Here is a 24,033-nt window from a genome sequence, read left to right as displayed (position 1 = left end):
ATTCATATTTTCTAAAAATATACGTATTATATAATTAATATTAAAGAAAATAGCTAAAATATATTTTCGCATTCTAAATTATTACCATTCGTATTAGTTAAAACAGATCTTAATTATATATGTAAGATACTAAAGTTAAGCAAATATGATCATTTATCATATTTTTAGACCAAATATGAATAATATGATCATGTCTTGATAACTTACCAATTCATTAAGGTAACGTTAACATTAGTTAATTATGACTCTCTATCTTCATGGAGTAAAACTATAAATTCAACATCTGGTCAACAAAATGTCAGAGAGCATTGGGTGGCCTTTCCAAAAATCTTAACCGATAAGGTTGAGTTTTTGGGTAAATTTAGTACTCCATAAAACGAAGAGAATTAATAGAACTTTTTCCATCTTTTCATGGAAAAATAGAAAAGAGGGATTTAAAAGGAGAAAATTTCTTATTTATTATTTTATCGAAAATATCTAACGTCCACCAAAGAGAATGCACCATAAAGTATTACTACTACCTTTTCTTTTCTTTTTTATTTCCCGAAAAAGCAAAAAAAAAAAACACTTATATTGTTAAAATATAATACCACCTCTTTCAAGCAGGTATAATAACACGAGTACTTTTAATAAATATTACGTAGATCATATTGTGAGTGGAGAACAATTATACAATATTTATTAAACTATTAAAAAAGTACTATAAAACATAAGAATAAACAATGTCTAAAAATATAATGTACATATCATTATTATTATGTGAAAACTGGCCAATTGAATACCAAATTTCAAGGGTTAATGTTATACGTTCATTCAGCACTGCCAAAAAATAAAATGATATATATGAAATATGAAATCTGAGTAAGCGCAAACTCTAAATATTATACAAACTTCAAACTATGATTTGAACTGTTAGAAAATATTAACAAATGATAAAATAATAGCAACAAAAAATGTCAACATAGTGTCAACGATTGATGCCGTGTTGAATTTGTGTTGACATCAAAATTTTGAAATTTTACACTGGATTGACATTGTGTTGATACTGTGTTGAAAAGTTTAGAGTTTATACAATATATGAGTTTGCGTTTTATCACTACCCTATGAAGAAAATTAATGAGATTAATGAACGTGATATTCTTGTTGTTTTATTTCAACTTAGGGCATATTTGATAAGTTAGTAATACCAAGATAGAGAATTATATATGGACATTTCTAATTGCTTGATATCATAGTTAAGCTTAACTCAAAGCCCAGTATAAGACTAGGACCCTATCTAATCTTACCAAAATTATAACATTAACCTTGTTTATGTATATTACCAATTTGTCAAGTTAAGCCATATTATTTAATATACAATATAAATTTAGATAATTTCTTTTCTATCAAACAACAACGAAAAAAAATCATATCTTTGCATATCTTGACATGAAGTCCGTATTTCTTATCTAGTTTTACATATCTTCTCATATCCCATCTTTTTTATCAAACGAGTCGGTGATGCCGTTAATTAGACAGCAATTATTGCTATGTGGCTGATGCCTAGCTTGTTTCCCAACAAATTGAAGTCACCCCTTAATCACATTTGATTATTGATTAGATTAGTTACCTACTGAGAAATAGAGAGCTGAGTGGGACGGTTTGTCGCGTTATGTTTCTTAGTTTTTAGCTTCCAATTAAAGTTAATGATCTGGTTTCCACTATGGGACTAACTACTACTGTTAGCGTTTTATTTTTCAAATACTTCATGGTGACAAATTATCTTTAATTTTGCTTGATTAATATAGCTGCAATTATAAAGTCACCTACCACTAAAAGAGGGTAACAAAGACCAAGCAAATGGAGCAATAAAAGAATGGGGCATTGTGATATCCCCCTACTGATCTTACCTTTTGTTAATTCTTCACACTACTTTCTTCAAAAATTTTAGAACTTTTTTCGTAAGTTGCCCAATCATTTGATCATACCTTTTATTAATTCTTCACATTACTCTTTTCGAAAATTTTAGAACTTTCTTTGTAAGTTGTCCGATCCATGCGTTGCTTTATATCACATAAAACTCTTGCTATTACAAAAGAAAAAAAAGGTAAATATTATAAAAATAATATGACGAAAGTAATAAGAAAACAAACTATTATCTTCATCAAGTCGACTGTAGAGGTATCCTCTTTCCGCAAAAATTGGTTTGGAGACGAGAAACGAACAACACAATGCTCATAAAATGCAAACTAAAATACTAAAGAGCTAAAAGAGAAAAGAGATAAATGCTTTGATTTGTTGTATTTCTCATTTCTCAAATCCACCAATTTATCTAAGATACCACATGAAAGGTCTTGCATTAAACGGCAATATATCAAATTCATTAAGGAGGTGGAGAGCCAAAAGGCTTTCCATGATCTCACTCCACTACTCTTGGTCATTATTCACGTTAATGCCAATAATCCTCCATATTGAGCACTGCAAGCTCAATCAACACAAGACATATATGCATATATGCAAACTCTTTGATCAGTTCTCAAGAAACGTTATTGCATTTGGAGAGGTAACCTGTGATTTTGAACCTTTCATAGTTAACACTATCAAACATAGTTGTGGGCTAGTGGATGCGATGCCTTGAACTATTCCTCATTGGTGTATTGCTAACCAATAACATAAATACAAATATTGTCTCAACTCCACCAGTTCTCATGTTTGTGTTCATTTCGGCCATGGAACACCTCTTTGGAATTCATAAGTGCATCTTGCACACAAAGGGGCCCCACTTCTCATTTATATATATGATTCTTGTATTAGTATCCTGCAATATTATATCTTCTTGAGATTTCAAAAATCTTTAAAAGTCAAAGACTTAAATCTCTTATCACGTGCATATTACCATACTTGTTGCTTTTTAACGAATAAGCGAAGATTAAATTCTTCCAAGTGTTACAGCTAGATTTATATGGCTTTATTTTACCGCAACTTTTATTTTAAATTTCTCATAACACTTTAAATTTAAATTATTTGTTTACAAAAAATGTATTCTCTCCGTCTCACGTTACATGAGTCATTTATTTTTTGCAGTCGTTTTGGGAAAATGATACTTAACAAATATTTAAAGTTGAGAGATAGTACTCTCTCCCTTTTACTATTTATTATAATTTTTTCAAAACGAGTGCAAAAAAGAAGTGACTCGAGTCAATGACAGATGCAGGAATTAAAACTCGTGGGGTCGAATACACTAGAAAATAATAATAAATATATTATTTAAATAATTATTTTTTAAAAAGTATTTACTTTAAATAGTTTATTTTCTAGTAACTTATTTTTTTTTATGTTATCTTTACTTTTAAAACTAATCTTATTGATATTTATCAATAATTTTACAAAAAAAATAAATAAATAAAAAATATGATGAAATTATCATTAATAAAATGAACATATAATTATAATTACTCTTAATTAATCTATAACTATCACTTTTAAGAGTAGACCCAATTATTTAGCCCATTTCATAGAATTAGAATTTAGAACACTTCTTCTTCTCCATCGCTCCTTTCCACAGCGGCAACACCTCCCTCTTCCTCTCCATCTCTTTGTTATTCTCATCTATCTCTCTCTTTTATTTCAAAGGATGAAGAATTTCGGTGGAGATCTGTCTCTTGGCTTCAAGGCGGAGCTCCGTGGAGTCGAAGGTGGAGTTGCGCCGGATCTCAAAAGTCCTTTAATGGAGTTTCTGGCAGCTCTCAGCGGACGACGATGGGGTCGGTCGACCCCACTCGACCCTACCTGGGTCCGTCAGTGACTCGAGTAACGTAGAACAGATGGAGAATCAAATCAAAGATAATTTTATAACATATCCAACGAAATCCTAATTGCATGGTATTATATCAGGAGTATAAGATATAAATAATGATATTGTTTTCATGGATTAAAAATGACATATTTTGAATGAAAAATGAATACGAAGTTATTGTATTGTTTGGCTGTTGTTTTGAACTGTGAAATGATATTCTGAGGGATTAGAAATGATATTTTCATGCATAAAAATGGTATATTTTATTTTAAAATGATATGGTATTGCTGATGTGTGTGGTTGTTGTTTTGATTGTGAAATTAATTTTGAGGAATCAGAAATGCTATTTCTGTTGCATAAAAATGATATGGTGTTGGTGATGTGTTTGATTGTTGTTTTGAATGTGGAATAATATTTCGAGAGATTACAAATAATATTTTTATTACATAAAAATGATATATTTAGTAATATCATTGTTCCTATACTATAATATTGTTTTCTTCAGCCTTTAATATAATACCATACAATTAGGATTTCGTTTGAATCCTCGTTAAATTACCTTTAACTTGATATATATATATTTTTTTTAAAAACTAATTTTAATTGAGAGAGTTGTTAAAATTTAAAGTTTTAAGATATTCCTTCCGTTCGCATTAGGAGTCCTATTTGGTTATGACACGGGTTTTAAGAAATATAAAGAAAAATGAGTTGAATAAGTTAGTGAAATACGAGTCTGACTTATATATATTAGTTTTATAATAAAACGTTAGTGAAATAAGTTGGTGGAATGTGAGACCGACTTATTATTTATGGTAAAAGTGTTTTTATTATGACTCTTATTTTGGGACAAACGGAAATGACAAAACAAGACTTTATTGGGGAACGGATGAAGTAATTTTTAGGAGATAGAAAGTGATTTTGTAGTCCAATTCACTAAATTACCCATCCCTTTCAATTATCTCAGTAACTAAATTACTCTTAAAAATTTCTGAAAAGTGATACTCTATAATTTTTTTATCTGAAAATGATAGTAGTTTTTTTGAATGAATATGGACCACACATTTTTAACTGTGCAGTCCATATTGAGTTATATGGTTATCACCTTAATCCTAGTTGTCATCCATTATATTTAAATGTCAACGCAATGACCAAGCTATGTCGATCTAAATTTCTGTTGATATACTCATTTCGTTGTGTTGATATTTTTAATATATTTTGTTGATTGGTTAGCAAAGTTATCAAATTAAGCTAGCTATCATCTTAACGCGACCTATATATATTCTTGATATGCAAATCATATTCAAACCTTTTTAACTACTGTATATAGTATATTATATTTACATAACATGCACTCTGTGAACTTTTGATATTCTAAAACATCACCCAAACACCCAAGTACACAACGATGATGCCTCTATGGAATCAACACCCGATGAGAAGAAAGCTCTTATTGGACTGGACGTCTCCACCTTCTCACGCAAGTTTGGGGATGCTGTATCTTAGCGGTGAAGGTGAATATAAGAAGAATCTTCATAAGGAGATTGATGAACTCTTTGAACTCATGTTCATGGTTATGAAACGTGATGATGTGAAACCTACCTTGAAGAAAGAACTCTTCGAATGCATGTTCATGGTTATGAAATGTGATGCTGTGAAACCTACCTTGAAGAAACCATACATGATGTTTTGTGACCTAAATGAGAAGATCATCTTTGACAATGATGATGAATTTCTACGCCAAGGAGGAGCTCAAGTGTCGATGTCAAGCACTACTATTTTGAATTATTAGGATTATTTACTTCGTTCATTTTGATTTCAAGTTTAGTTTTTAGTTTATAGTAGTTTTTTATTAGTTACACAAGACAATTTATTTTTTATTAGATTATTTTAAAGGAATTCTTTTATTTTAGTTTTCTATTATCATGTTATAAGCAAGATAATTTAGTACTCTCTCTGTTCTAGTAGATGTCACACATTCCTTCAAAAGATATCATATTTCCTTTTTAGAAAAACTTATCTCATATATGAATATATAAAAATATATGTTCTCACATTAATATATCGTCCAATAAAAAATATCAGATATCTTTTTGAGAATAGCTCATCATTGATTAAACCATCAATGTAAAACAGAAAAAGAACCAATCACTCTTGATACCAAACAATGTGAATTTGAATTTTCTCGTTGTGAAATCGAGCCATGGATGATTTTTCCAGATTGGTTCTTGATCCGATTAACCAAAAACCAAAAGGATAATGAGGTTCACCCACAAAAGTGAACCAAAATTTTATAGGATGAAAAGAGGAAGTGGTGAAAGTCATATGCGGATCTATGAATTGATATGAGGAAGGGCAATAATATATTATATGGAGTACAAAATTTTAAGATATTGAGGGGCATTTATATAAAGAAGGATTTAAAATAATTTTTTTGAAGAGAGACATTTGCCTCACCATTCCTCCATGTGGCTCTGCCCATGGTGAAAGTGTTATGAATAACTAACCTCTTTCGGTGACTCGGATGGGTGGTTGAGCCCTTGGCTCTGACCCGGTCGGGTCCGTCCTTATGTACTCTTCAGCAACCCTTTTCAGCCCGATCCTTCGTCCCCAATCTATCCACGAACCTTTGATGTAACAATGAACCCGATTTGGAACACATATTCACATTAGATAATTTGTTAAATTCAACTAGAATCAATTTATGATTTAAAATCGAATTTATATCATGAATAACTATATTAACCTCATGTAAAATGAAATTGTTAGAAAGTTAAATCACGTCGAAATTTAATTGATAAGATAACTAATGTGATTATTTAATATAACGTATAAATTTAATTGATAAGATAACTAACGTGATTATTTGTTCACATCATTATTATTATGGAGTAATGTGGAGAAATAATTTCTTCAACCCCAAAAGTAATAACCCCACTTTGCACTTTGATATTATTCTCAACTTCTTCCTTATCCTTAATATAAAAAAATCTCAATCTTTCAAAAATAACTAAGTGATCGAAAAATAATTAAGGAAATAATTATCATGGCGTGTTAGTTGCGATAAAATAAAGTAAAAGAATTTAATAATGAGATAGCCCTAATAAATAAGGAAATTACCATGATAAACAACTTGGGATGAAATAAATAATAGAGATAGCCCTAAAAATCAATCTCAAATTGAAAATTCCAACCCTTAATTTGAAAATTGTGTGTCACAAAACCATCGAAGGCGAAATATATGGCTAAAGCAAAGCATCAAAAGCCCAAACCCAGTAAACAGACCCACGTAATAAATCATTAGTTAACACTGATGCCGCTTTGCTATTTTTCTAAGTTTTGGGGTTTGTTTGATATTTGTTTTGAGTTGTGAAACAGAGCAAAAAGCGAGGAGTGAAGCAGCTTGATGATTTAGGTTTGAAGATAATTCAGGTCACTGCAGATGGTAATTGCCTTTTCAGGTGCGTTCAATTTGGATCACGATGCGCGTGTGTGTGTGTTATTCGAGTGACGAATGTGATCGGATTAATTCTTCTTTTGGTGGCAGGGCATTGGGTGATCAATTGAAAGGTGATGAGGATCAGCATCAGAAGTATCGTGGCATGGTGGTGAGATTTATCAAGGTGGATTTATCAGAAATTGAGTTATTTTTGCTGTTTCAGACTAGGTTTATTGCATTGGCCTTGTGATCATAGCAGCTTATGCATTTGTTACAATAGTGATGATGATTTTTGTTTACTGAGATGATAGGGATGTTTGTTGTCATCTGGTTATATCGAGTTTGTGATTCATTGTGGTTCTTTTCGTTGTGGAATTGTTTGAGAATGTGTCTGGTTATTGGGTTTAGGTTGCCTTTAGTATCTTAGTGAGATCAATATGGTGGTAACAACTATTCGCAGAATTGGACACTTTATAAAATTTGTTTTTAACGTAGTTTGGCCTTTCAGTGCCATATTGCTGATTGATGAGTTGCATCTAATAGGACAACCGCGAAACGTTTGAGCCTTTTGTGGAAGATGAGGTTCCATTTGACAACTACTGCCAATCCATGGGAGAGGATGGTACTTGGGCAGGGCACATCGAACTGCAAGCAGCTTCGCTTGTTACTCACAGGAACATATGCATTCACAGAGTATGTTATGTTTCCATGGTCCAAAACATCAAGATTTTGTTACTTATCAGCAGCATGAGTGCCTTATGTGCTCAATTTTATGGAACATTATGTTAGATTTTGTTGATTAATTAGTTTTATTATAAATTTATTCGAACAGAATATGTCTCCGCGGTGGTACATACAGAATTTTGACAAACATGAAGCTCCGATGATTCATCTGTAAGTACTGTTTATTGTCCATATCTTGAGTATGATAACTTTTCCATATTACAAAAAATTCTAGAAAATCTGGCCTTCTAATGATTTCACATCTCCCTTCGTCAATGCTGCTGCTTCACTGATGGATTGTTGTGAAGTCATTAGAATGGTAAATTTCTAAAACAGGAGCATGCACAAAATAGATCCCATATTTGGGAGATTTTTAAGTTCCAAAAACTTAAGAAGCGTTTGCGTTTCGCGGCTCCAAATGTGTGACGCTTTTCTGTTTCACCTCTCCAATGAAGACAAGTCACTTAAATTGTAAAAAGTTAGATTGCTCTAGTGGTTTAATGGGCGGACTCATGCATTGAACTGGTTTGAGTTCGACTCCCATTTTCATTGCTTGCTGTGTTATTTGCTTTTGAATTCCCTTGAAAAAATAACTTAAAAGATGCTATAAAGGAGATCACGACTCAAGCCAACACAGTCTACATGAACTTGGTTCTGCTGGCTTCCAACTATATAGTTTTTAAGTGACACGTCTTTGTTATGCGTCTCTAGTAGGGACATGAAATTGAAATGCATCTTACCCATACTCGGAAGTTAAAAAAAGTCTCCCAAACACAACTTTTTTTTTTTCTTCCTATTTTTGTCTAATTTGAGAAAAAAACCCATTAAAATGTGGTTTGGGTGTATGTGGTGGACTGTGGCTGAGCTTTAGGTTACAAATTCATTTGCCTGTTTAAAATGTTTCACTGGACTAAATGCACCCTGACATATAATCCTGCTTTTGCTTCATAAAGTTTATATCGTTTTCACCCAAGTTTCATCTTTTTTACTATCCTTAGCTCACAAAATGAGATGATGAGATATCTTGGAGAATATTTCTTCCTTTAATAAATAATAGTAATAAATAAATTATGTACAATTTTTTTTAATGGAGGTATGTTTTCTACTATTTAAGAAGCTTCAGATATCCCTTTGTTAGCTAGTATACTCTACTAGCTTGTACTTTCCCATTAAAGCAACTCCATGTATCTTATCACCCAATAGCTAAATATCGGCTAGTTGCAATAATTGGAAAAGTTCTATTGATGCTTGAACAATGTTTTCAACTCGTGCTTGATATTAAGGTGTTATGATATATGGAATACATGACTATGCCATTTATTTAGACTATATATTGCCTAACTTAGCACCTATAGTATTATTAGTAGCATTTCCCAACTCTCTCAACTCCTGGTATATCATTATTTATAAACCAATATTTTTCATTGTATAGTTTTTATTATTCCTCTCCCACTCCAGAAAGACCTTCCAAGCGATATTTTTCAAGTAACTTTTCCATCTCTGAGTTTGCTCACTCTTGCAGGTGGTACCATGATGGAAAACATTATAATAGTGTCCGCTCAAAGGAAGACACATGCTCTGGACCAGCTAGGCCGATTGTTATAAAGGTTTTCTCTCATTGGTTTCATTTATTTGTACCCTCTGAAGGAATTTTAACATTTATTTGTACCCTCTGAAGGAATTTTAAATCTCTGCACATATTACTCGTATAATATGCCTTGCGTCCACCAGAAATAGTCCCATGGGCGGACGACACAGTTTTAATGAAAAATTGGTGAAGTAAGAGAGAGAATGAGAAAAAGTGGGTAAAATATAAGAGATAGAAAAAAGTGAATTGGATAGTGCTAATAGTTTGAGAGAAACTTCCCTTTTTTGGATGAAACTATTTTTTGTGGACACTCTGAAATGAAAAAATGAGACTATTTTTCGTGGACGGAGGGAGTGTATCTTTTTTAGCTCGAATCTGATAACTTCTATCTATGTCAAAAGGGTGATGCTGATCTTTCAGCAAAATCCAATCAACCAAAGGCAGCTGCCAGGAAGTCCAGAAAGGAATGTCGAAGGAATGCTTTATGTGAAGACTCTATCAAAATGGTGATGGCCAGAAGTGGATGTGAAGATATTAGAAAAGTTGACCAGGTTATTATGTTTGAACATGCCCTTTCCCTCCTCCATGGTGCATGGTATATACTGTAGTAAATCAGTCATACAGTATACTGTACCAAAAATTTGGTATGCCGAATTTGCGGTTGACCAATTTCAATAGCGTTACCGTACTGCTTTTTCTGCACGTCTTACTGAAATTTGTTATAGCGTAGTTTTACGTTTTAGTGGACTTATGTGGCATGCCGGATTTCAATACGGCATACTAAAATACTGTTATACCGAAAATACCATTATACCGAAAATACTATTGAAAATACCGTTATACCAAAACATACTATGCAAATACTGTTATAACGAAAACACTATTTTAACACACGATGGAGTTGTGAAGTGGTAGACCTCATGGTGGGGCTATGTCAGCGGGAGCCTTGTGAAATTTTGAATCTATGATTTGTGGGAGTGTAGTCTGTGTGTGAGGGTCGTGAGGCAGTAGTTCAAATGTAGAGAATATGATTAGGGTTTAAATTTTTATAATAATATTTAGATTTTAGAAATATACTCTTAAAATATGTAATGCTACTACCTCCTTTCAAAAATAGAAACATTTGAATTGTCACGGGCAATGTTATCAATCTCGTATGGCGGCTTATGGCGGTTCGCCTAAAAACCGCCACAGGGATATGGAGTATTAGTGTGGCGGATATGGCGGTCAATAATTAAATTAATAAAATAATACTTATATATTTATATTAATTCAAAAATAAGAAAATAATAAAAAATATCATCTAAAACTCTTAAAACAATTAATAAAGCATAAAATACAACTCTAACATCCATGTTTCTTGCATAATGCCCCATTCCTAAATGCAGTACACACGCAATGTTGTCAAATGGCGGATATGGCGGTGCTATGGCAGCGCCATGGTCCTATGGCGTTTTCACCACCTAACGCCATGCCATAGCGCCATGGCGCCACCATATCCGCTATTTGATAACATTGGCACTCACGGGTTAAGTAAGACAGAGATATAGAAAGAAAAAGTGAAAAGTGATTGAATTAATGTTAGTGAAGAATGAGTACTACCTCATATGAGGAACACAAGTTTATTAAAATAGAAAGTTTCTAATTTTAAGGAACGGACCAAAATGTAAATACTTTCTCTTTTTAAAGGATGGAGGTAGTATATATTTTTTGCTATATACTGTTGTTCTCTATTTACCGTTATCGTGTATGCGGTATATGTCACATATATAGTATATACCAAAAATAACTATATATACCGTAATGTTTGGTATATATTAATATTTCGTTATACTGCAGTATAGGTAAATGCAATATAGGTAAATTGATACCATTACCGTGCTGAAAATTGTGTTATACCAAAAACTATTTTTGGATTTTTTTTGGTATGATATGTGAGGTATTACAGAAATTTTTCGTCTCCTTGATATGAGCTTGCTATATATTTACTTCATATGGAGTATGCTTATCAGTTATTCTAGTAATAGTTTGTTTTTTATGTTTCTAATTTCCAATATAGGCTCTACAACAAGTGGGTGGGGATGTTGATGCCGCGATAGAAGTCCTTGTGGCTGAAGAAGGATCTTCAGATCATATAGCTGTTGAGGCTGAATCTTCTCCGTTAACTGAAAGCTTTACGGGGAATGGTTGGTTTTAATCTTCATTATTCCTCTGCATCTGTTATTTAAGTTGTGTTATGCTGCTTGAATATGTTATCCTTTATGAAGTATCTTTGCACATTTATGCTTGTCTTTTGATATTGAGGCTTTATTTTTGAGAAATACTTACTAATTACTAACTGCAACTGAATTTGTAAAAAAAATTGAATATTTGGCAAGTGCTATTTTATGTAGCAAGATATTATTGTCCCTTTCTTTGGCAATTAGACTGTAAGATGTGATTGAGCTATGTGTTATACGCCACATGCTTATATCCAATAACCTTCTCATTCAAAATATGAAGGTATCATCATTGAAACGAAACTTGAAATAATCTATTTTGGATTCATTTTTTTCATTTTTTCCCATCTCCGATTATCAGTTTTACACACTGTAATGCATTATGGAGTTCTCCCTGTACTGTAGCATGCTCTATTTCCCTTCTCCATTAAATTTTTATGATCATTCTATTTTATTGACCACATATTTACTTGTTTCATGTTGTATCTTTGAGGTTCTCCAGACGAACACTATGCAGAGAACAAAGATCAACATATGCTACTGGTTCAAAGCACAACAATCGAATTGGAATTATCTGGAAGTGACGCAGAGACAAATAACACAAAAGATCCACAACTTGATGAAAAGGTTTATCACGTGCAAGACACTGATGCCGAATTCAGAACTACTTTTTAGCCTCTATGTTTATTCTGATTTCTGTGTGACTTTGCATCACTTTCTCACTGCAGAAAATCCCGAGGAACAAGGCTTGCCCATGTGGCTCAAAAAAGAAGTTCAAGGCTTGCTGCGGTACAGTTGCTGGGAGATCATCCGCTAGTTTTCCAGTGTATGATTTTTAATGCCTTTTTATAATTCTTCGCAGTTGATTATTTTGTCAATCATTAAAAGCTACTCCCACCTGGCTAGTAAAATAGGCATTAAGCTTATTCATGGTCAAAACTGGTTCTTCTCTAAGATGCCAAATTAAATTATCAGGATCAAAACATGATCCTCATGGTTGCTTTGGTCTCAGTTGGATGCCTAGTGTGTCTTAACCATTTGACCTTTTATTCCTACTATCCTCGAATACTACTCTATTTCCTTTAGAGATAGGTCTTCAACAGCTTGGCAGGTTACTAGAAGATTTCGTACTATTCCCCACAGCAGAGCATGTAAGGCTGGAAAACTATTGTATGTGTACATAAATGAACAGCACAAAGTCGGCCAAATTATTTTGCATGTTCACATTTTCCAAATTTTCCTAAAGCATCATTTTTTAGATAGATAAATAAACAGAATTGTTTCAAAGACTCGAACCCGATACCTTGATCTAGGGCATTCACATCTACCACTAGGCCAATACACACACACACACACTTCCTAAAGCCTCTTATTGTTTTATGAAGTGCAGCTAGGCGTACTTGATCTTGTTATGTTGTTCTGTACTGCATAGCACTGTGTTTGGCACTTTGAAATCTAACGACTTAGTAGGTATAAATCCCAGTTCTCTTTTTGTTTCCTCTTTGCATTAGATTCAAAATGAAAGGCGAAAACGATTCTGATTTTTAAGTCCGACCTTGAGATTCTTTTGAAACGCCAAAAGACTATCGCTATACAGATACTGCAACATAACTAACCAACTCATTCTCGGACCACCCATATCTTCATTTTTGATTCTATACATTGCTATGTTAACAGTAACCAAACAGTTGACTATGGTAAGAGCCGGAAGGACAGAAAGCAAGGTAGAAAAGGTGGCACGATCCTTCCAAATTTGGTCCATTCTGATGGAGGGCCGCTTGACATGGGTGCACTATGCATTTAACCACACCTCCAGGTAGATAATAGAGTATACTACTTGAAATGTCAATAGTTTTTCAATGGAAATTCATTATGCATCAATATACATGTCACTGCACTAGGGAGATGATCCAAACAAAAATGCATCTAAATCCAACAAACCAATTCTTGGCCCTAGGATTAGGTGATCTAATCGTCAATAATTAACCAAAAACACGGAAGGTCAATATTAATCAGTTTTAGGTCATTTTATAAAATTTGAGTTTGATGTCATTTTTAGATCGTTTTAGGTCATCATTAATTAAAATGACCTAAAAATAAACTAACATTGACCTAAAAATGTCCTCCTAATGATTTTGTTCTGCGTGTTTGTATTAAGATCCTGTTTTGCATAGATCAAAACCCCACCGCACTATATTCATAAATTTCAGTTAGGTTCTCATTCGTCCAAGTTTGACTTGTTAACAGTTCAACAACCGCAATCTCGTACTCCATTGTCTGAATTTGATGCTAGACTTTTATTCGTATGTTGTTCGTCCGTTTAGGTGGTATGTCTTCATAGAAGATAAGGATTGATCATATGTCCATTTTTTTTTTTTTTTGTTATTTTATGTTGCAGGCCATTTTTGCAGCTAATTTGATGAATTGAGGAGGAATTGCTTTATCATATCCCCGCAGAGGCAGAGGCACATAAACGGCTCATACTTCAGAGTTTTGATGGATAGAAACTTAGAATAGTGAAAAACTTGGGAGTTTGTGACCATTTTAGAATAGTGATGAACTTATAAGGTTTGTCACTTATGTATAGTCTGTCCTTTAAAATGGAATTACAATTTTAATTTATTTCGATTTTTTAATGTGTTATACGGGGATGGACTTATGTAACACAATATTGTTGGATAATTTCTAATGAAATTAAACTGTATTCTACAAAACTTAATTATTAAAAGTTTTAATTTGACTAAAATTAATGTAAGGAAAAACTAGAATTGTAATTTGACTAGAATTTGTTGTTCATGGCTCTAAATTCAATCCTAATTAGATTTATTAACACAACGTAATTTGACTAGGATTTGTTGTTCATGTGATCTAAATTCAATCCTTACTAGATTTAATAACACAATATTTATTTATACTCTTAAAAGTCTTTAACTTTTTCGTTGATAGTATATAAAACATCAAATCGTGAAAAAATTAGCGGCAACACTCGGGTGAACACAAAAATTCAAGCACAAGGTCCTTTTATATAGGTGGGGATAAATTGGGCTTAAAAATACCAGAAATCTAGGTCATTCTATGACCACAAAAATCACTGAGTCTGATGATTCTAAACAATCCAGCGACCTGCTGAGATCACAAGGGTGCCAATTAGTGCGATATGATTTAAGATATTTGGTCAAGTAACCCTTAGAAGTTTATTTGTACCTTTTTATTTTTATTTTAAATCTTGTTTTTTTCGGTATTTGAATATCACTAAGTTTTTCATATTATGTTATTTTAGTATTTTGTTTTGTTTGATAATAAAATAAATTAAAAAAATATAAAAATAGTAGTGACGTGAAAAACATAATTATCGGATTTATAGTGTGGATTTATAGATTGCTATTACAGATATTAGGGTTGAAAGATAAAATGATAATGTGGCAGAAGGAAAATGGGAAATGGCAGATTTATAGAGCGGGTTTATGCTCCACTATTGTGAATGTCTTACACTCTTTTTGCATTGTACTACTATTTTATATACAATTTTACTTTGTTTTTTCTCTTCACTTATTTTTTAAAATTTCTTGAATCAAAATAATACTATGTGATTAGTGTGATTAAGGTGTTATTCTTCATTTTTTAGAAATATAAATTCGCAAATCTTATTTCTTAGAGACTAAATTTAAAAAGAGTGATGATAAACAACCAAATTTTGTACAACCAAAATAAGTTTATTTGAATAATTTAATGTATTAATTATATATTAAAATAATAAATATAGTAAGTGGACAAGCTAAAAAGACTTATTAGCCTTTAATCTTATTTTTTATTTTTATATTTGAATTTCCTTTCTATTGTTTTTAAAATTTGAACTAAAGTTTGTACTAATTATATTTATAGTTCTAAAAAAATAAAAAGAATTATACATAAATTATAAATATATGACCTCAATGTTATGTACTTTCCATGTATATCTATATATTTTAATTAAATATATAAATAAATCTATTTTTTATTTAAATAGATAAGTTTTTAATTGTATAAAATTTGGTCATAAATTTGTTGATTTAAAGAAAAATCGTACAAATATTTATCATTTTCGTTTGGTGTGCACCAAATATGCCCACTCCTTAATTGATTACAAATGATGTAAGAAGCAGAAGTCACACATATTGATCCAATTTATTTTGATCTTGTTATGGCAAGTGACGTAAGAGAAAGCAGAAGTCACCTACAATCACATTGAACCAATTTAAGCATCTTTTCCCAACCCTGCATCCTTGCACCGACAGGAGAAAAGGCCATGCATGCCAATATGCCATTTTTTTTTTTTACTTTAGTAGTACTCCAAAACTCCAATGAAGCGTTTCTTTCTAATCGTTATTTTTTAAAGATAATACTTCCTCCATCCCACAAAAGATATCACACTTATGAGACGGTACATGATTTTAGGAGGTTTTATTTTGTGTGTTAAATGGAGAGAGAAAATATAATTTTTATATTCATGTGAGATAGAACTTTTTTCAAAAAGGAAAATATGACATCTTTTGTGGGACAAACTAAAAAGGAAAGTGTGACATCTTTTGTGGGACGGATGGAGTAATAAATAGTTAGAGTGAAGATAAAGTAAATTAAGGCAGAGAATAATATAGAAAATAATGTATGTAATTATTCTCTTAGTTATTTTACTTTTTCTTCATTATAATTATTTATTACTCCCTCCATGCCACAAGAATATGCACTCTTTCCTTTTTAGTCCATCCAACAAAATATGCATTTTCCAACCTTTTCTCTGTAATAAGGTGGGATCCATTCTCCACTAATAATACTTTAATTACATTTTCTTTCTACATGTCTCTTTCTTTACCAATTTTATATTAAAACTCGTGCCGAACCCAAAGTGCATATTTTTTGGGGACGGAGGGAGTATCATTTTTGCAAAACAACGTCCAAATTGAAACGCCACCCTTGTAGTGGGACTGAGAGAATACTATTTTCTCTATTCCCAAAGTAGCAAGGGCAAATTTTTATTTTCATGAAATTTTGGAAATTGATGTACTGTTAAAGAGAAGGTAAAGTAAAAGAGATGAAAAGAGAGTAAAGTATGATAGAAGATAAAGTTTTTGTAAAAAAAAGAAATGACTCAATTACCTTAGAAAAACCAAAAAAGAATACGACTTAGTTACCTTGAAAACGTAGTGAGTATTAGTATAATCACATTTTCATTTGTGGTATTCCTTCAGTCCCATAATAGATGACACACTTTGACACCGACATAAAATTTTAGGATACATTATATTAAAAAGAAAAGAATACATTATATTAAATAGATGACACACTTTGGCACCGACATAAAATTTTAGGATACATTATATTAAAAAAGAAAAGAATACATTATAGATGACATATTTTGGCACCAACGTCAATTCTTAGATAGTACTATTATTTTGTGTGTTTAAATAGAGAAAGAATACATTATATTAAAAAGAAAAAGGAAATTATAGGAGAAATTAAAAAGGAAAGTCTGACATTAGTCGAAAAAATTTTACTTAAAAAATTTAAAAACAGACTTGGATTTTTTATTCATTCGTCGAAAAGGTTTTACTTAAAAAATTTAAAAACAGACTTGGATTTTTTATTCATTTTACTGCTGAATGCTCATGATCCAGTAATACTATTGGATATTATTATATTCACTGAAAAGTGACAATAAGTGTCATCATTTATTAGGAAGTGGTCAGAAAAATCTAGGAAGCTCTGACTATTAAGTTGAATGAAATAAGGCTGTGACCAATTGAAATTATGTAAATTCAGTCCTTAGATCTGAGTTTAAATTAAAGTTCCAATCCCACTGAGTTACTGCAAGCGTCCTTGCAGATTGACGTCGGTGAAAAGAATTTATCCTTTTCCAGTTACTTATATATTTTCTTGAGTTTGTCGACTTCTGCAATTTTGAGTTTAAAATGGAATAAACAAAAAAAAAAAAAAAGAATAGTGTAATATATTACTAGTATGTTTTAGTAATTCAACAAGAAAATGACACTTTTTTTTTTGGCTTCACTAGTGTTTTGGACAGGATTGAATACCATGCACTCTTCTTTCATTATTCTTGTGCAACCTCCGATATTATCGAATTTCTATTTTTAATAAAAAAAAATAATAATAAAATGAGATTTTATTTCCACTACCGAAATTACAATTTTTCCTGTTTCGTACTTTAAAGTTTTCGAATGAAAATCATGTAATTTCCAAACTATCAATTTTTATGTGATCGATAGAGTATTAATTAAACTAGATAAAATTTTATTTATCTATATTAATTGTAATAAACTTGTATACAACAATATAAAAGAAAACTCCAATCATTTTCATTTTAAGTGACACATTTGTGTTTTTGGATATGTTTCTTAAATGGCACATTTCTTGAAATGAAACATCACTCTCCTACTTTATTTACGTTCTTATTTTATTCTCTCTTCACTCACAAAACAATATTGAATAAAATCTCGTGCAGAATAAGAAATGCTCCAGTGAAAATGAGACCAATGTTGTACTTCATAAGGAAAAGCCCGCTCTATATTAATTTATAATCCTCCATGTCAACATAGTCCTACCCATTCACTTGTAATAGGCCGGACTATAGTCCACCCTATATTTTTTAATAGATTTTATAATATTTATTTTTAATTTTTATGTTTTGAATATATAAAATAGCAAAATAAAATATCAAAACACCACAAATTAAAGCAAACCCTAGATCTATTTAATTTAACACTTTCTCACAAACATAGGAAAAGAGGGAAAAAAAAGTGCACTACGGATAACGCAGAATAGCTGGTCTAGTCCATTCCCAATTGACGTTTGAGCTGATCGATCATCGTTTCGAGGTACCGGGTTTTGGCCTAATCCTGGCACTCCATGAGGACGTTATGCGTGTCCAACAACTTGTTAGCTAACAAAAGTGTGTGTTAGCTAACTAAATAATTACATGTCAGCAACAAAGTTTAACTATGTAACCAAATAATAGAAAATGTGAAAAACCGAAGAAAACAAGTCCTTATAATACGAATATCATTCCTGTTGGGAAATAAACACAGGCAATCACGAATATTAAAGGAGAATGAACACAAGAAATTGTTTACCCAGTTCAATACAAAGTGTATCTACGTCTGGGGGCGATGCCAAACCAGGGATTTCACTATATAATTTCAGGATGATTTTACAATGAGGGAACACCTCTATTTATAAGCAAAATAGAGAGCCCTAATTCTAGTCAAACTAGAAAACATATTCCATAAGGAAATATCTTCTATGGAATAAATCTATCACAAGGAAATATACTTCTAGGAAACAAATCCTAATTATGGTAGGAGATATTTTAGGCTCCATAATTAACAATCTCCCACTTAGAGACTAACAACTCCTACGCCACCATATCCTCGTGATCTCATCCCTGCATCTGCTTAGCATCGCCTAACCTTCTCTTCAAGTTCCAAGGCCAATTGAAGCTATGCATAACTTCAATTTCTCTAAGGTCACCACCTTAGTAAACATGTCTGCTGGATTCTCACTTCCAAGTATCTTCTCAAGTTGTAGGATTTTCATCTCCAATAAGTGTCGAATGTAATGATACTTCAACTCTACATGCTTTGTCCTAAAATGAAACGCTGGATTCTTTGCCAAGAAAATAGCACTCTGACTGTCACTGTAGAGTTTGCTACTCTTGTTCTCCTTCCCAAGTTCATCTAAGAAACTCTGCAACCACACCATCTCCTTGCTTGCCTCCGTCGCAGCTACATATTCAGCCTCCGTAGTAGACAAGGCAACGGTCTTCTGCAACTTAGAAGTCCATGAAATAGCAGTACCACCATAAGTAAATACATACCCGGTTGTGCTTCTTCTCCCATCAAGATCATTGGATGCCAAGTCTGCATCCACATAACCTGCCAGCTCGACATTCTTGCCATTGAAACATAAGACTCTTTCTGTAGTATCTCTCAAGTATTTAAGGATCCATTTAACTGCTTCCCAATGTTGCTTGCCCAGATCACCCATAAACCGACTCACTACTCCAACTGCTTGTGCAATATCAGGCCTCGTACACACCATTGCATACATAATACTGCCAATTGCTGAAGCATAAGGAACTTTCTTCATTTCAGCACGTTCTTCCTTTGTACTCGGCGACTCCTCCTTCGACAGCTTGAAGTGACTGCCCAAAGGCACACTTGCTTCGAATTATCCATGTTGAATTTTTCCAAAACCTTACCAATATAAGCAGCTTGCGAAAGATACAATTTTCCTGTCGCCTTGTCACGCTCGATTCTCATGCCCAAAATTTGATTAGCCTCTCCAAGATCTTTCATGGAGAATCGTTCAGACAATTATCTTTTCAACTTATCCATCTCCTTTGGATCACCTCCTGCTATCAACATATCATCAACATATAATAACAGGATAAGATAGCTCTTGTCAAACCTCTTGTAGCAACAATAATGGTCAGCGTAGCATCTTTTATAACCAATCTCCATCATGAATCCATCAAACTTCTTGTACCACTGCTTTGGAGCTTGCTTTAAACCATACAAGCTCTTCTTCAACTTGCACACAAGATTTTCCTTTCCTTTTACTACGAATCCCTCAGGTTGTGTCATGTACAACTCATCCTCCAAATCACCATGAAGAAATGCCGTCTTTACATCCATCTGATGTAACAATAGATTTTCTGCAACTACCATACTCAACACTAAACGAATAGTAGTAAGTTTCACAACATGAGTGAAGACATCTGTATAATCAATACCGTATCGTTGCTCAAATCCCTTGACAACCAGCCTAGCCTTATAGCGCTTGCTACTATCAGCTTCACCTTTGATTCGATAGACCCATGATAAGGCTAATTTCATGCATCGGTTATATAGTGAAAAGCATTACATTTTGCTGGGTCTAACACGGTTTCTAAGCCAGGTGTGTGACAGAATCGCTAGATCCAGGAGATGCTGGAGGAAACAGTCTAGCGAAGAAATGAAGTAGAAGTAAGCAGAACCTAAGGAAAAGAAGGCTAGAAGAAGGGAGTCAATAGCTGAGGGCAACAAAGTCTATCTATACCTCGCTGGGCCCCACCTCAACGCCTATAAATAGAGGAGCATGCAACACACAAGATATCACTCTTTTTCGTTCACTCTTAGCTCACACACAACACGCACTTGGGAAATGGGAGTTCTGGGGTAGTTTTAGGTTTCAAGGGGTCAATTCTTCAGAGAAGTTCCGTCGTAACACCGTCCGCGTGAGGGCGAAGATACAATCTACTTAGTTTCAGTTCTTTTGCATTCTATTTCGTTCGAACTTCACTTTTGGAAGTTGATTTGGCTGTTGAAGTTACTGATTATCTATGCATTTCTTAGTTTTCGTTATATTTGTGTTATTTCGTGTTGATCTACGTTGATCCTGATGTTAAGAGTTTTTATTTCGGTGAGTTGCATGTTGATCTCTGTTTCTGTCATTATGGTGCTCGATCAGGGAATTTGGCTGTAGATCTGCGGTGTTGTTGTTGATCGGAGGTTGTTCGTTGAACCTGAAGTTATGAAATGTTTCTTTTGGTTGGAGTTTGTGTCGGATGCTTGGATCCGGAGTGGATTTAGCGTTCGAAGTTGGATCTGAACAGGGGAACTCGAGTTATGCATGGATTTGAGTTTTCTGTTTGCTTTTTGTTTTGCTTCGTCTAGCATCCGTAGATCTGTTTAGTTCTTAATTGTTCTTCATTAAATCGTTAAAATCCAGTCTGCTCTGTTCCGATTTCACTCATGCTGTTTTCTTCTGAGTTTTTATGCAAATTGGTTGGAGAAGATGATGTCGCTGTTCGTTAGTACCTTAGTTAGTTGTTTTTCCAGCTTTTCGTCCGTACTCTGCTTTTTCAGTTATGGTCCCCACCGTCAGTTTAGTTCCCAGATCTAGGTAATTAGGATAGTTTCTCAGATCTAATGATTGTTTCGGTTCTTGTTTACGTGCATGCTTTTGTTGTTTCGCCTAGATCTAGCTGTTAGCATAGCAGTTTAAAATCCCAAGTTTAAGTTTAATTTCCTCAACCCAAAAAAAACTGCGTGGCAGCAGCCAACCCAAAAACAATTCCCAAATCCTTGAGCATGATTATTACGCATCCATCTCTGTGGGATCGATCCCTACTTCCCTGTGCTAGGTTTTAGTAAAGTGGTTGAGGGTTTTTGAAGAAGTGCTCTGCGTGTCCGACGACCAGGATTTTTCGACGACTAGTGAGTTCCTAGACCGTGTGATCTAGCGGATTTGCTGGACCTAGGAAACTTGTTATTTCTTTCTGTGCACACAGTGACTACCCACACACTAGTTGTGTCCTCTTCAACCCACTTGCAATGCAATGCCTTTTTCCCTTTTGGAAGTTCCACAAGCTCCCATGTGCTATTCAGGAGAAGAGAGGCAAACTCGTCATCCATGGCAATTCTCCACCTTCGTTTATCAGGGTCTTCTCTCAACAATGAACGTACATGTGCGTACACTTAATAGATTTGGCATCCAACTTACTTCTCTCAACAGAACTAACATGAGCATAGGCAACACAACCAAAGATACATAGGTAAGATAGATTCACCTCTTTTCCTGTCCAAACCTCCTCGGGTGTCCGAAACTCCAACGGTACTGATGGACCTCTATTGATTAGGAACACAGCAGTGTTGACTGCATCTGCCCAAAAATTCTTTGACAATCTACTTTTCAACCTCATGCATCTTGCTCGCTCATTCAACGTTCTGTTCATGCGCTCTGCGATTCCATTCTGCTGTGGAGTTCCTTTCACAGTCTTCTCCATGCGAATTCCATTCTCTGCGCAAAACTCCTTGAACTCTGTAAGTTCATATTCTCCTCCATTATCGGATCTTAGACACTTCACCTTCAGCCCGGTTTCAGTTTCAACAAGGGCTTTCCACTTCCTGAAAGTATCAAACGCATCCGATTTACTCTTCAAAAAATAAACCCATACCTTTCGAGTTGAGTCGTCGATGAATGTCATATAATATTCAGAGCCTCCTAGGGACTTCACAGGTGTTGGTCCCCATAGATCGCTATGGACCAACTCCAACTTCTGCGTCTTCAATTTTCTGCCTCCTCTTAAGAAACTCACCCTTTTCTGTTTCCCAAACACGCAATCCTCGCATAGGCCAACTTCAACTGTTTTCAGGCCCGACAGTAAACCTTTTGAGCACGTTATCTTCATCCCTTTCTCGCTCATGTGGCCAAGACGACAATGCCACAAATCTGCATTATTTGCTTCACTTGAAAGATCAATGCATTCTTTGGAGTTACTTGTGGTATACAACGTACCCTCCTTCTTATCTCGGGCTACTATCATAGCTCCCTTGGTAATCTTCCAATTGCTGCAGCCAAATGTTACCGTGTATCCTTCTGCATCAAGCTGCCCAATCGAAATCAAGTTTCTATGTAATCCAGAAATGTGTCTAACTCCATTCAGTTTTATTACGGATCCATTGGATGTCACTACCTTCACGTTTCCCTTTCCCGCGATATCTAAGGGCTCGTCATCAGCCAGATATACTTTCCCTAAATCGCCAGAAACGTAGTTTTCCATTACCTCCACATTGCCGCATGAATGGAACGACGCTCCAGAATCCAATACCCAAGATTCCATCGGACTAATCACACTTAGGACCAACGCCTCGCCATCATCATCTGACATGGTAGCGTTTGCTGTATTCTTCTCTTTCTGATCCTTATTCTTATATTTTTTCGGTGCCTCACACTGATTTCTAAAGTGCCCAAACTCATCACAATTCCAGCATTTAACTCGATCCAAATCCTTCTTGGATTGGCTCCTTCCTCTGGATTTTGATCTTCCACGATTTGTCTTCCCTTCGATCTGCCTCTCTGTTCTGTACTCAATACTGAACCAGAAGTAGAAGATCCCGATTCTTTCCGGCGAACTTCCTCACCATTCATCAGATCTCTTACTCTGTCAACTGTCAGGTTTGTCTCTGCAGCAGTAACTGCTATCACTGTGGCAGCCCAACTCTCAGGCAGGGACGCTAGCAAAATTAGGGCACTAATTTCATCAGCGAATTTAATATCAACAGAGTTCAGTTGCGAAGTAATCATGTTGAACTCGTTGAGATGTTGTTGCACCTTCTTTTTGATGTGGATCCATGTATTTTGTGATCCATTTCCCAAGGATTTACCCAATTTGTAGGTGATTGATCTAATATTTTTGTGAAGTAAATTTTCTATTGTATCAATAAAGGCAACCCAACAAGAATTAAGGAAACTAAGA

General features: G+C 33.8%; 1 protein-coding gene across 4 annotated transcripts; it reads left to right on the top strand.

Moving 5' to 3' along the window:
- Positions 1–6,946: 6,946 nt before the first annotated feature.
- LOC125197128 (SEC-C motif-containing protein / OTU-like cysteine protease family protein) lies at positions 6,947–14,384 on the top strand. 4 transcript variants are annotated; one of them, XM_048095837.2, is made up of 12 exons: positions 6,947–7,061; positions 7,151–7,233; positions 7,320–7,380; positions 7,755–7,904; positions 8,044–8,105; positions 9,457–9,541; positions 9,924–10,073; positions 11,582–11,708; positions 12,235–12,368; positions 12,470–12,567; positions 13,419–13,557; positions 14,140–14,384. In XM_048095837.2, the coding sequence occupies exons 1-11, from the start codon at positions 7,014–7,016 to the stop codon at positions 13,543–13,545; spliced, it is 1,125 nt and encodes a 374-aa protein (XP_047951794.1). In that variant the 5' UTR covers positions 6,947–7,013; the 3' UTR covers positions 13,546–13,557; positions 14,140–14,384. The 4 variants fall into 4 exon arrangements, with proteins under 4 accessions (XP_047951794.1, XP_047951791.1, XP_047951793.1 ...); XM_048095834.2 differs by having other exon boundaries at positions 7,320–7,395; XM_048095836.2 differs by having other exon boundaries at positions 6,955–7,061; positions 7,320–7,395; positions 12,244–12,368.
- Positions 14,385–24,033: the final 9,649 nt, after the last annotated feature.

The sequence above is a fragment of the Salvia hispanica genome, chromosome 4, assembly GCF_029641045.1.
Source record: "Salvia hispanica isolate PSC_SH4W2 chromosome 4, Shi_PSC_v1, whole genome shotgun sequence".
Classification (NCBI taxonomy): domain Eukaryota; kingdom Viridiplantae; phylum Streptophyta; class Magnoliopsida; order Lamiales; family Lamiaceae; genus Salvia; species Salvia hispanica.
Note: the sequence above shows the minus strand (reverse complement) of the source record. Positions and strands in the feature narration are given on the sequence as shown.